This window comes from Ammospiza caudacuta, chromosome 24 (assembly GCF_027887145.1).
Source record: "Ammospiza caudacuta isolate bAmmCau1 chromosome 24, bAmmCau1.pri, whole genome shotgun sequence".
NCBI lineage: Eukaryota > Metazoa > Chordata > Aves > Passeriformes > Passerellidae > Ammospiza > Ammospiza caudacuta.
Genome location: NC_080616.1, coordinates 8,107,520 through 8,119,900, shown reverse-complemented (window position 1 = coordinate 8,119,900; position 12,381 = coordinate 8,107,520). Strand labels below are relative to the sequence as shown.

Below are 12,381 nucleotides of genomic sequence, written 5' to 3'. Positions count from 1 at the left end.
TGGGATAATGGGATAATGGGATGGGATGGGATGGGATGGAAACTGGGAAACAGCAGCCACTGCATTGCCAGAGGAGCCCAGGCCCATCTCAGCACCCCTGGAGCTGCAGAGCAAAACTCCCCCCTTGTGCAGGATCCCTGCTGCAGCAGAACCACAGCTGGCACCGTGTGGAAATTCCCGGCTGGAATCCCCATTCAGAACCTCTCTGGTGACAATGCTGTTGGAAACACGCTGGCTGCACATTCTGGTGCTGGTCTGGTGTCAGGAGCTGGTAATGGCACCGTGCACGCCTGGGGCTGCAGAACTGGGTACAATTTCTGCAGCTGTGCAGCCAGCTTCCTTGGACAGTGAATGAGGAATGTTTGCTTGTGGTTTTGACCAGCCAGAAAGCAGATTGCTAACAGCTGAAGCTGATAAAAGTACACAAAGAAGATGATGCTGCTACTGAAGAAACCCATCCTGTCAGCTGGAAACCAGAAATTATCAAGCGAAAGTGATTTTAGTGCAGCAACGTATTACTTCTGTAATCTTGTTTTGGCTTTCCTGAGAGCATTCAGTCACATTTTGTTCTGCCTAGAACACCAGAGCAAGAAGCCAGCTATTTCAACATATAATAAATTTTATTTCTCTTTAGGAGGAAAAACAAAAAAAAAAAAAAGGAACAGAGCTGCAGCGGCCAAGCCAATAAAATCCTGTGGAATGAGAGAGCCTGGGCTCGTGCATGAAGGTGTCCCACAAAATCTCATTATTACAGCAAGGAGACTTCAAAGGGGTGGGAGCAGCAGGGGTGACTCAGCTGCTCCTGTCACTGCTGGGTGCTCCAGGGCCCGGGGTGCCACATCCCCACATCCCCACATCCCCACATCCCCACATCCCCACATCCCCACACCCCCACATCCCTGCATCCCCACATCCCCACATCCCCACACCCCCACATCCCCACATCCCCACATCCCTGCATCCCCACACTCCCACATCCCCACACCCCCACATCCCCACATCCCCACATCCCCACATCCCCGCATCCCCACATCCCCACATCCCCACATCTCCACATCCCCACATCCCCACATCTCCACATCCCCACATCCCCACACCCCCACATCCCCACATCCCCACATCCCCACATCCCCACATCCCCGCATCCCCGCATCCCCACATCCCCACATCCCCACATCCCCACATCCCCACATCCCAGCCCTGCTCCTGCCCCACATGCCAGCCCTGCCTCGCCCTGGGTGGTGAGCACAGGCACACATCGCCCTCAGCGCACGCAGGGATCCCGAGGTGAATTTATCACCCCACAGAGCACAGGCTGCCGCACAGCCCTGCCAGGGCTCCGGTGCACGTTCCCATCTGTGCGTTCACATCAAAGATGTTTGGTTTCACCTTCCAGCTCCAGACCTCCCCTCAGAGGGGCAGCAGCACGGGCAGCAGGCTGGGCACGGTGGCTTCTGTGAAATGCAGCTGCAGAGGCGCAGGAGGTGCCGGGCTGGGTGCCGGGGCTGTTTCTGAGCAAGCACAACTGTCACTGCTGTGTGTGATCGGGGCCACACAGCAAAGGGACTGCTGGGCTGGGCGCGGAGCTCAGGAAAGCACTTGGAAGATCTCCAGCAGATTTTATGGCAGAGAAAGCGCCGTGTGAGCAGTGGTGTGATGTAACACAGCGCACTGTGAGGCTGCCTTTGATCCCAACACAGTAAACACCCAGAACTATCTGCTTTCGCATCAGGGGAGCAGCTGCACCCTCACATGTGGAAGGTTCCTGCTGCACTCGCGGGTGTCAGAGGGGTGTGTGCAGCGAGGGCTGGACCCGGAGGAGGAAGGGCTGTGAGGAGAATCCCTCAGGTGAGCCTGCAGAACAGCAAACAGGGATAGAGGAGCAGGACAGGGGGCAGGGGCCCGTGCTGCAGCTGGGGTGGCAGTGCCAGCAGTGTCCTGCAGAGCCCCAGCTGCACCAGGGCTGTAAATCCTTAAACCCTGTCCCCACGTGCTCCCCTGTGTGCACCCCTGTGACACCCCGGGGTCACCATGGCCCTGAGGTCACAATGCCCTGGGAGCCCTGAGAGCCACCCTGCAGTGCTGGCCCTGCCTCTGCCCCAGGCAGCGCCCTGCCCTCCTGACAGCGCCGCCCAGGTGGGTGTCCCAGCTCACAGCTCACAGCAGGGCACTGTGCCACCCTGTCCCCTTCCTGCGGGCTGCAGCTCCTTGTCTGCAGGTGACCAGGTCACGGTGATGTCAGTGGGAGGCTCCATCCCGTTTCTGCAAACACACCTGCTGCTTGGATGGCCCTGGATGGCTGGTGGATGGCTGGTGGATGGCTGTGGATGGCCCTGGATGGCTGTGGATGGCTGTGGATGGCTGTGGAGGGCTGTGGAGGGCTGTGGAGGGCTCTGGGCTCTGGGATGGCTGTGGATGGCTGTGGATGGCTGTGGATGGCTGGTGGATGGCTGTGGATGGCTGTGGATGGCCCTGGATGGCTGGTGGATGGCTGTGGAGGGCTCTGGAGGGCTCTGGGCTCTGGGATGGCTCTGGCATGGGCAGCCCTGCCAGCCAGGCTCTGGCAGCTGCCCAGGAGCTCCTCACCAGGGAGGTTTCCCTCTGAACCCTTCCTGCTTCCGCAGCCTTTCCCTGGGACCCTCCGGGGGATTTGCTGTGACGGCCAGCAGCACTTTGGGAGGGATTAGGGATCTCTCTACGTAGGAACAACGGGTGCAATAGGATTAGTGGGACTCTCCATTGAGGCACGGAGCCATAAATAGCACCTGGACCTTAAGCTGGTGCTTCCCCTCCGAGGCAGGGATCACCAGGCAGGTGCCTCCACCCGGGCAGGAGGAGCCTCTGAGCTTCCCCCAGAGCTCCAGGGGCTGCAGAGGAGGAGCAGGAACCTGGGGCAGGGGCAGAGCCAGAGCTCAGAGCTCAGCACTGAGTGACTGCAGAGCCCTGCTCATCCCTAGGCACCTGCATGACTTAGCAATGGGGCTGCCAGGGCAGCTGCAGCCTCCCCTCCATGCCCAAACTGGTGACTGAGTGCTCCTGCTGGGTGGGTGCACAGGCACAGCACAGTCCTGTGTGTGCCTGGCTCCTCCAAAGGGCAAGGGGGCAGGAGCTGCCAGCACTCACCTCTGTGAAAACAGCAGATCTGAACAATCCAAGGCCAGAACACGGGGGCACAAACTTCACTGGGATGGCTGTGGTGGTATAAAATCTGCTTTTCAGCAGTCAAAATCCCATTACTTTATCCCCTGGGGGGAAATGGACTGAGGTTTCCTCGTGGCAGCAGCTGTGGAATAACCTCTGTGAGCTGTGTCCAGCCTTCCAGGCACCTGCCCTGGAGAAATGAGAGACAGAAAGAGGTGGTGAACCTGCAGGGAGCTGGTGATTCCCCTCAGAGGCTCTAAGGAGATTTCCAAACAATTTGCAGGCATTCCCCTTCTTAATAGATTTAGGAGCCGGGGAACAGAAATAGCACCAAGCACGTCACGGAAAGTAGGAAACCTCTTTACAGGGTTAAAAATAAGCAAAGAGCAGAGCATTTATTTAGGACAGGGTGGCTAATTGCTGAGGGAAGAGCCAGTTTCCATTCGCACGGAGGTGTCGTCAATGAAAAGATAACTGAGTCATGCTTAGGTAACAGCAGCAGAAATGTGTCTGCAGCCCAGCACGGCCCTGCAGCAGCCGTGGGTCACCCCTGTGTGTCCTGGGGGTCACACCCAGCCCTGTGGGTCACAGCTCACCCCTGTGTGTCCTGGGGCTCACACCCCTCCTCCGCCAAGGGCTCTTGCAGATGCCCAGGGCTCTTTCCCTGCTCCTTGTGCCCTGGGTGGGCAGGCATCCCTCACATTTTTGGGGTAAAACCCGAGTGGAGATGGACTGAGAGCAATGCCCAGAGCAGGAGGGGGCTCAGGGAGCTGTGGGGTCCCTGCAGAGGCACCCAGAGCTGCTGCCCCAAAGGACAGTGCCAGTTCTGCCATCGCTGCTACGTCCTCTTGGCTCAGATTGTGTCGAACCCTTTTCGAGGCAGGTTTGCCACGGCTGTGGCTGCTGCCATCACCAGCACCGTGTGTTGCTGGATTTTTCAGTGTTCTAACTGAGAGCCAAGAGAGAATCAAGTCCTTTGTGTCTCACCGCTCCTATTCTCTCAGCATTTGTTTCAAGTCTCTTCCATATTTCCAGAGCATCACTTGGGTTTAAAGTCCCTTTCTCTTTAAGCAGCACCAGCTCAGATTTTACATGTGCAAACCCCTCAGCACCCACGGTGCCTGCCTGCCCTGCTGGGGATGCTGAGCCCGGAGGCAATTCACATTTCCCTGCATCTGTTCCTCCACAGGTGGCTGGAACAGCAGCAGCCCCTGGCAGAGCCCACCAAGGAGAGCCCAGGGGATGGAGGAGGCCAGGGCAGAGCCGGGGGTCCCCCGGGCGCCCCCCAGGCCCAGGCACCGGCCGCCCCCCGGCGCCCCCCCGGGCTCCCACCTGGTGCCCGTGGTCGTGCACACTGGGGGCCGCCCCCTCAGCTCCTTCCACTTCGTGTTCTACCAGCGGGCCTGGCCCAACTCGCTGGCCCCGTTCTGCACGGCGCAGAAACCCTTCTGTGGCTTCCGCTTCCAGGAGGGCACCGCGCACGGCCGGGCACGGCTCGGGGTGCCCAGCACCGACATCCGCAAGTGGCGAGCCTGCCACGGCCCCAAGCCATAGCTGGGGGGCAACAGAGTGTCCCTCGGGGCAATAAAGGCTGGGACAGCACGGGGGGACAGTGTGCCATGGTGGGACAGTGTGACACGGTGTGACAGCACGGGGTGACAGTGCCATGGAGCCTGCCACGGCCCCAAGCCATAGCTGGGGCTGCCAGGGGGCAATAGAGTGTCCCTCGGGGCAATAAAGGCTGGGACAGCACGGGGTGACAGTGTGCCATGGTGTGAGAGCCACAGGGTGACAGTGTGCCATGGTGTGACAGTGTGCCATGGTGTGAGAGCCACAGGGTGACAGTGTGCCATGGTGTGACAGTGTGCCATGGTGTGAGAGCCATGGGCACCATGTGTGTCCCATCAGTGTGACACCCACAGGCACCGTGTCCCCTGAGTATGAGCAGCATCCCATCGCTGTGAGTGCCACGGGCACCGTGTCCCCTTGGTGCGAGAGCCACGGGCACCGTGTCCCAGCAGTGTGACAGCCTCGGGCAGGGCAGCTGGGCTGGGTGGGGAGGCTGTGCCGCTGCTCCCCAGGGAAATATGCAGCGTGCAGTTTGCTCTGCAGCCCTGCCCAGCCCGTCCTGTCCCTTCCTGCTGCCCGGGTGCCACAGCACAGGGCACTGCCAGCCCACCCAGCCCAGCTCACCTGGCTCAGCACGGCCTGGGCTGGGCTCGGGGCTCCTCTGCAGCCTCACCTGCTCAACAGGGCCACTACAGAATTAGCACATCCAATTAGCGTCCCTCAGCTTAATTCCTTTTCCGTGAGTGGTTTTTGATTGTGTAATGCTGCTTTTTTTAGCAGAGTTATTCCTAATTTACTGAGGTGCAGAAGCAATACCGGCCTCTGTTACTTGTTAGATAACTGCAGTTATATATTAAATGTGTGTTATGGATAAACTCTGTGGGACACCCTGGGCTCACACCTTTCACTTCCAGCCCAGGATCTGGCCCGTGGTGCTGTCTGAGATTTTATTCCTGAGTATTTCTCAGAATGCGGTGTGCCGAAGTGAAAACAACATTGGATTTGCTTGTTTTACATGGAGAATTTTTCATGGCGATCCATCACAAGTGAAAATTGAAGCTGCATTTAACTGCACTGAGTTTGTAGTGCAGCAGCCAGGACACACTGCTGGGGTGAGCAGGGTGTGGGACAATTTTGAGGAAAAACCACTCAATTAACAGGACCAAGACTGGACACAGGACCCCTGGAGCTGGGGGGAGAGGGCCCTTCCCCTTCCTGCTGTCTGCAATTAAAGCAGACTTAAACCTGTACCATTCAAGGCAATTACGTTTCTATATTTGTCTCCTCAGACCAAATTCACCCTCCTGCTGTCTCCTCAGGAGCTGAGGTGGCTCTTTGGCTCTTGCCCCTGCCTGGGTTCCAGCTCTGGAACCCTCTGGAACCCTCTGGCAGAGTGAGGGGAAGGGACAGCAAAAAGCACAAACAGCACAGAGGATCCAGAGTGGTTTTTTCTCTCATTTTTCCCACTCTGGTTCTGGTCCAAAAGTTGTTGCTCATGTGATGCCAGCCCCCCTTGCCACAAAGATAAATGAAGTGGATTAAGAGATTAGCTCATCACAGAGAAAATTCCACCCTCCTAATCTCCTGATGGGCCTGTAATCTGCAAGACTTCCCCCATTTTACCTTTTTCTATTTTAACCTGAACTCTTAATGCCTGGCAGGAGCCCACCGCCCCTGCAGCCTCATTGGCTGGGGAGGGATTTGCTGGGTGCTTAAATGCCACCTTCCCTCCAAGGAGGGCTCTGTGCTTTTGGGTTTGCCGGCAAGAGGAGCCTCCTGTGTCCATCCCTGCTGGGATCTGTACAGCACCAGGGATTTCCTGATGCCCTGACCCTGCGCTGCTGGGGACGTCTGGGCTTCGGAGGCAAGAAGCAGAATTGTGAGATATTTTTATTTTCCCTAAATCTCACAAACCCTCCGCCTTTGGCCGCAAAGGGCCCAGCAGCCGGTGTGGAGATGGGGAACATGGACGGGAAAACCGTGGAGGAGCTGAGCACCACCGAGTGCCACCAGTGGTACAAGAAGTTCATGACAGAGTGTCCTTCTGGCCAGCTCACCCTCTACGAGTTCAAACAGTTTTTTGGCCTGAAAAACCTGAGTCCGGCAGCGAACAAATACGTTGAGCAAATGTTTGAGACGTTTGACTTTAATAAGGTAAATATTGTCCTTCCCACTGGGCCGTGCAGGGCTGGGCTGGCTGGGAGGGAGGGAGGGAGCAGAACCTGCTCTGGGTATGTGCAGCCTGGTTCACCGCAGCCTCATAAAGTGTGGAATCGGTTCTGGGACGTGAGAAATGCCAGCAGGAACCCTCACCCACTGCCTGCCCTGCAGGGACACACAGGCTTCTCCCAGAACTGACATTTTCCTTCTGAAACAGGGGGGCTCTATCTGGCAGCCTTTGATCCCTTTAAAATGAAGTGCCCTTTAATCCCTAAACACTGAATGTTGTGACAGTGGCTGTGAGGACAAGGGCTGCATTCAGTGAGTCCCCAGCACGGGCTGGGGCTGCTGGTGCTCTGGGAAACTGGAAACTGTGAATGGATTGCACTGGGAGGGATTTTATTCCATGGGAGAACGAGCTTGGAATCCCTGGGGAGAGGCTTTGGGATTGGGGAATGGAATTCCAGAGCAGGGATTTGGGAATGGAATTCCAGAGCATTGGGATTTTTGGGAGTACAGTTCAAGAGCTGATATTTGGGAATGCAGTCCCGGAGCAGGGATTTGGGAATGCAGTCCCAGAGCAGATATTTGGGAATGTAGTCCTGGAGCAGGGATTTGGGAATGGAATTCCAGAGCATTGGGATTTTTGGGAATACAGTTCCAGAGCTGATATTTGGGAATGCAGTCCTGGAGCAGGGATTTGGGAATGGAATTCCAGAGCATTGGGATTTTTGGGAATACAGTTCCAGAGCTGATATTTGGGAATGCAGTCCCGGAGCAGGGATTTGGGAATGCAATCCCAGAGCATTGGGATTTGGGGATGCAGTTCCAGAGCAGATTTTTGGGAAGCAGTCCATGAGCAGATTTTTGGGGAGCAGGTCGATGCTGTGTCTCCGACAGCAAACTGCATCCTCCTCTGCTTGCAAATGACCTGAAATTGCACCTCCTGTGAGGTGAGGAATCTATTTTATGGCAACCCAAAGGGCTTAGTGGCATTAATCCCATTGACAAAAATGCAAATCAGGCCCTAAACCCTTCAGGTGTTTGGTTGGTGCCTTGGCCTTTCCCTTGCTCACTGCTGTTTGAATGCATGCCTGAAAGGGGAATTGATGCACAGGAAATCCTGCTGGGAAGGGGCTTAGCAGTTATTTGTCCCTAATCTGGCTGCTGCAGCCCTGGGATCAAGCAGATGATCTCTGCAAGGTCCTGGCCCCGGGGCAGTGCCTCTGTTCACTGACAAACCCTGGATTATGCTCTCTACTGGGAATCATGGAATCAATGCGGGTGGAAAGGGCCCTGGGATCCCTGAGCCCGGGTGCCACCGCGGGTTCACATGAACGTGTTCCCAGTGCCACAGGAGCCCTCGCAGGGAAGTGCCATGAGCCACAGCAGGGCAATGGATCCTTTCAAACACTGGGAAGGCTCTGGGGTGGGCAGGAGGCATTTTAACACCCCCCTGGGAGCTGTGAGCGTCACAGGCTCGTCTGGGGGCACTTTGGTGGCTACGGGCTCGGGGCAGCAGCTCTGCAGTGCTGCCACCATCCTGGCCCCAGCTGGGCACCCGAACCATGGCACCAGCTGGGGTGGGCAAACACCCGGCAGGAAAGTCAAAGATAAAAGTGTTTGTGCTCCAAACGTGGAGCGGGCACAGCAACGGCACAGGGACAGAGGAACCCCAGCCTGAGATGTCACAGCGTGCTGGGGTCACCCCTGAGTCTGCTCCTCTCCTGGGAATGGGACCCCAGGCAGGAGAAAGGAGCTGAGGGTGTGTGCAGGCAGAATGGGGCTGGGGGATTTATCAGGGCCCATCTGCATAAACCTCTGTGACCTCTGAATCCCCTGCTTTGGGCTGGTAATTAATGCCTGGCGTGTTAATTCCCTGAGCCAGGCCAGCCCTGTCCCTGAGCCACATCCACCAGCCAGTCCCAACCCTAACGGTGCAAGGCTGGGCTTGGTGACCTGGGAGCCTCTGCCAGCCTTTATGATTCTGTAATTCCATCATTGTACAGCATTTCTGTACAAGGCAGAACCTTGGCTTTCACCACTGCACTCCACAAGCCCCTGCTCTCAGGCTGGAGGTGAAGTTCCAGGGGGAACTTCAGAAGCGACCAAAATAATCCTTTATTGCCTGACTCTGCTTTTAATCTCAGCTTCTAACCTTCTGCCTGTAGGATGGCTACATCGATTTCATGGAGTATGTGGCAGCCCTGAGCCTGGTGCTGAAGGGCAAGGTGGACCAGAAGCTCAGGTGGTATTTCAAGCTCTATGATGTGGATGGCAACGGCTGCATCGACCGGGCTGAGCTGCTGAACATCATCAAAGTGAGTGGGAACAGCCCCTCCATCCCTGCCCAGATGGGCCCTGGGTGCAGGGGGGCTGCAGCAGGAACTTCCAGCCATGAATGCCACGGTCAGCTGCAGAGCTGCCCAAAGCTGCTGCTGTGCTCTGCCAGCTGTGCCAGCTGTGCCTCCAGCACCCCTGTCCTGTCCTTGCCTGACCCTGGGCATTGAAACCGGGGCTGAGATGAGCGCCTCAATTTAATCTGAGGGTTTTCAGAGGTGAATGGCTCCTGGCTTATCCCAGCATGCCCAGTAAATCTTGTGAAGCATTGGTGGCCTTTTTGGGTGATTTTAATCTCCAGCCTTTCAGACAAGACTCACTCCTTTCCAAGCCTAACTGCCTGAAAACAAGTTTAGCCCTGAAAAAGTGTTTGGACTTTTGTGCTGGTGATTTGGCCACTTGTTCTGATGGACACCCACACCCCTGCAGAGCTCTCAGTAACTCCTGTGCCCTCGTTCCCCCCAGGCCATTCGCTCCATCAACCGCTGCAACGAGAAGATGACGGCAGAGGAGTTCACAGACATGGTGTTCAACAAAATCGACATCAATGGAGATGGTGAGGCCCCTCCTGGGCACTGCCCTCCCTTCCCTGAGCCCCAGAACACCAGGGTGGGAGGGCTGGCAGAGGGTGGCTCCCTGTGCAGGCTGAGCCCCCCGTGCGCCCTGGCTTTGTGCTGGGCTTTGGGGCACAGTGAGGGTGCTGGGCCCCCACTGCAGGCTCTGTGCCAGTCCTGGGGTGCAGGGAGCTGCAGGGAGCTGTGGGTTTAACAGAGCTCTGTGCCCTGCAGGCGAGCTGTCCCTGGAGGAGTTCATGGAGGGCGTGCAGAAGGACGAGATGCTGCTGGACATCCTGACGCGCAGCCTGGACCTGACCCACATCGTGAGGCTGATCCAGAATGACGGCAAGAACCCCCACGAGGCCGGGCAGGACGCCCAGGCTGCCCAGTAGCTCCCTGGGCTGTGCCTTGGCCTGCCCTGGCACTGCCACTGATCAGCTGTGCCTGCACTCCCTGCTGACAGAACTGTCCCCTGGGCACGGGCACCGGGGGGACACCCCTGGGTACCAGAGGAGAGGGGTGCAGAGCTAAATAACTCAATGTCCATCCCACACGGAGCTGGGATGGCTCTGGACACTGCTGAGCTCAGAGAGGGGACAGCCAGTGCTGCACGAGGCTGTGCAGGGTAAGAACTCACTGAGAACACCCCAAAATATCCACTGAGGTCAGAGGGGACAGCCAGTGCTGCACGAGGCTGTGCAGGGTAAGAACTCACTGAGAACACCCCAAAACTGCCACTGAGGCCGTGGCCAGCACGCCCCAGTGGGGTCCAACCAGGACTTGGCCCCGTGAAAGGGGTCCTGGAAAAGCAGATCCAAACCTTCCCCTTCCATTTGAATTTCCAGAGCAAGCAATCTCCTGTTCTGGTCGCTCCTTCCTTCACTCATTATTATTTGGTCAGCAGTGAGCAGTGATAATGTGAGTTACAACATGTGTGAGCTAGCACAAGGGGAGGGGTGAATGCAGTGGCTTTTCTTTGTTTAAAAGCACTAAAAACATGGAATGGTGCCTTTTTCTAACAACCCCCTGGACTGTAAGGAAATGTTTCTCCCTGAAGGATCTGCAAGGAAGGAAGGAAGGAAGGAAGGAAGTGCTTCCAGACGAGCAGGACCATTTTCCTGACCATTTTTCCTGTGTGTCCTTTTCACTGGACAGAGTTTTACCTGGAAGCTTTTGTACTTCCAGTCCTATGGTGAGCTAATAAAGATGTTTTACAATATTATTTCAGGTTGTGCCTCTCCTCTCTTGCAATCAACCCTCCTGGTTCCAGCAGGACAGATTTAGTGGCTCACACAAGCACAGGAAGAGCAGCTCTGGGGTTGTTCTGGGGCTCACAAACCACAGCACCCTGGGCAGGAGCCCTTGATGGCCAGCCTGTCCACTCTCAGCCCTGCAGGAGGGAGCGGCTTCAACCCCTCATTAGAGTGGGCTGAGCTGTTACTCACAGTGTAATGTCAGATCCTAGAGCAATACATCAGGATAATGTCAGATCCTAGTGCAATACAGCAGTGTAATGTCAGATCCTAGAGCAATACAGCAGTGTAATGTCAGATCCTAGTGCAATACATCAGTGTAATGTCAGATCCTAGAGCAATACATCAGGATAATGTCAGATCCTAGTGCAATACAGCAGTGTAATGTCAGATCCTAGAGCAATACAGCAGTGTAATGTCAGATCCTAGTGCAATACAGCAGTGTAATGTCAGATCCTAGTGCAATACAGCAGTGTAACTCTCCTTCTTGCAGCACAACCAACTCCCCCACAGGTGACCAGCACCAAACCCAGAGCCCTTTGGCCTTGGCACAGCACGGGAAGGGAGCTGAGCTCAGCGTGGGCTTTGTGAGCACCTCCCTGGCACAGACAGCATCAGCTCTGCCAGAGCTTTCCTGAGCTCCCCTCGGTGCCCAGGGGCAGCAGGAAGCAGCCAGATCTCTAGTTAGAAAGCCAAAGTAGTTCTAAAAGGGCTGTCCCTGTCCCATCTCACCCCTGTCCCCATCCCATCCCTGTCCCCATCTCTGTGCCATGCCATGCCATTATCCCATTCCTATCCCATCCCATGGATTCCATCCCATTATCCCGTTCCCATTCCCACTATCCCGTTATCCCACTATCCCATATTCCCGTTCCCACTATCCCGTTCCCGTTCCCACTATCCCGTTCCCACTATCCCATATTCCCGTTATCCCACTATCCCATATTCCCGTTCCCACTATCTCGTTCCCAGTATCCCATATTCCCGTTCCCACTATCCCGTTCCCATTATCCCGTTCCCGTTCCCACTATCCCGTTTCCACTATCCCGTTCCCATTATCCCATATTCCCGTTCCCACTATCCCGTTCCCACTATCCCGTTCCCGTACCCACTATCCTGTTCCCATATTCCCGTTCCCACTATCCCGTTCCCACTATCCCGTTCCCGTTCCCACTATCCCGTTCCCACTATCCCGTTCCCACTATCCCGTTCCCGTTCCTACTATCCCGTTCCCATTATCCCGTTCCCGTTCCCACTATCCCGTTCCCATTATCCCGTTCCCACTATCCCATTCCCATTATCCCGTTCCTGTTCCCACTATCCCGTTTCCATTATCCCGTTCCCATTCCCACTATCCTGTT

At 56.2% G+C, this 12,381-nt stretch overlaps 1 protein-coding gene across 2 annotated transcripts; it reads left to right on the top strand.

Moving 5' to 3' along the window:
- Window positions 1–6,666: 6,666 nt before the first annotated feature.
- On the top strand, window positions 6,667–11,704 carry GUCA1A (guanylate cyclase activator 1A). 2 transcript variants are annotated; one of them, XM_058819520.1, is made up of 5 exons: window positions 6,667–6,864; window positions 9,042–9,191; window positions 9,676–9,766; window positions 9,999–10,109; window positions 11,685–11,704. In XM_058819520.1, exons 1-5 carry the CDS (start codon window positions 6,667–6,669, stop codon window positions 11,702–11,704), a joined length of 570 nt encoding a protein of 189 aa, XP_058675503.1. The 2 variants fall into 2 exon arrangements, with proteins under 2 accessions (XP_058675503.1, XP_058675502.1); XM_058819519.1 differs by lacking the exon at window positions 11,685–11,704 and having other exon boundaries at window positions 9,999–10,159.
- The last annotated feature ends 677 nt before the right edge of the window (window positions 11,705–12,381 follow it).

What these genes read in the sequence shown, in the direction of transcription:
- GUCA1A (XM_058819519.1), top strand. Translation starts at nt 6,667, where the DNA reads ATGGGGAACATGGACGGGAAAACCGTGGAGGAGCTGAGCACCACCGAG. An exon ending in AGACGTTTGACTTTAATAAG is followed by an intron (nt 6,865 to 9,041) that starts GTAAATATTGTC and finishes TTCTGCCTGTAG; the next exon opens with GATGGCTACATCGATTTCAT. An exon ending in AGCTGCTGAACATCATCAAA is followed by an intron (nt 9,192 to 9,675) that starts GTGAGTGGGAAC and finishes CGTTCCCCCCAG; the next exon opens with GCCATTCGCTCCATCAACCG.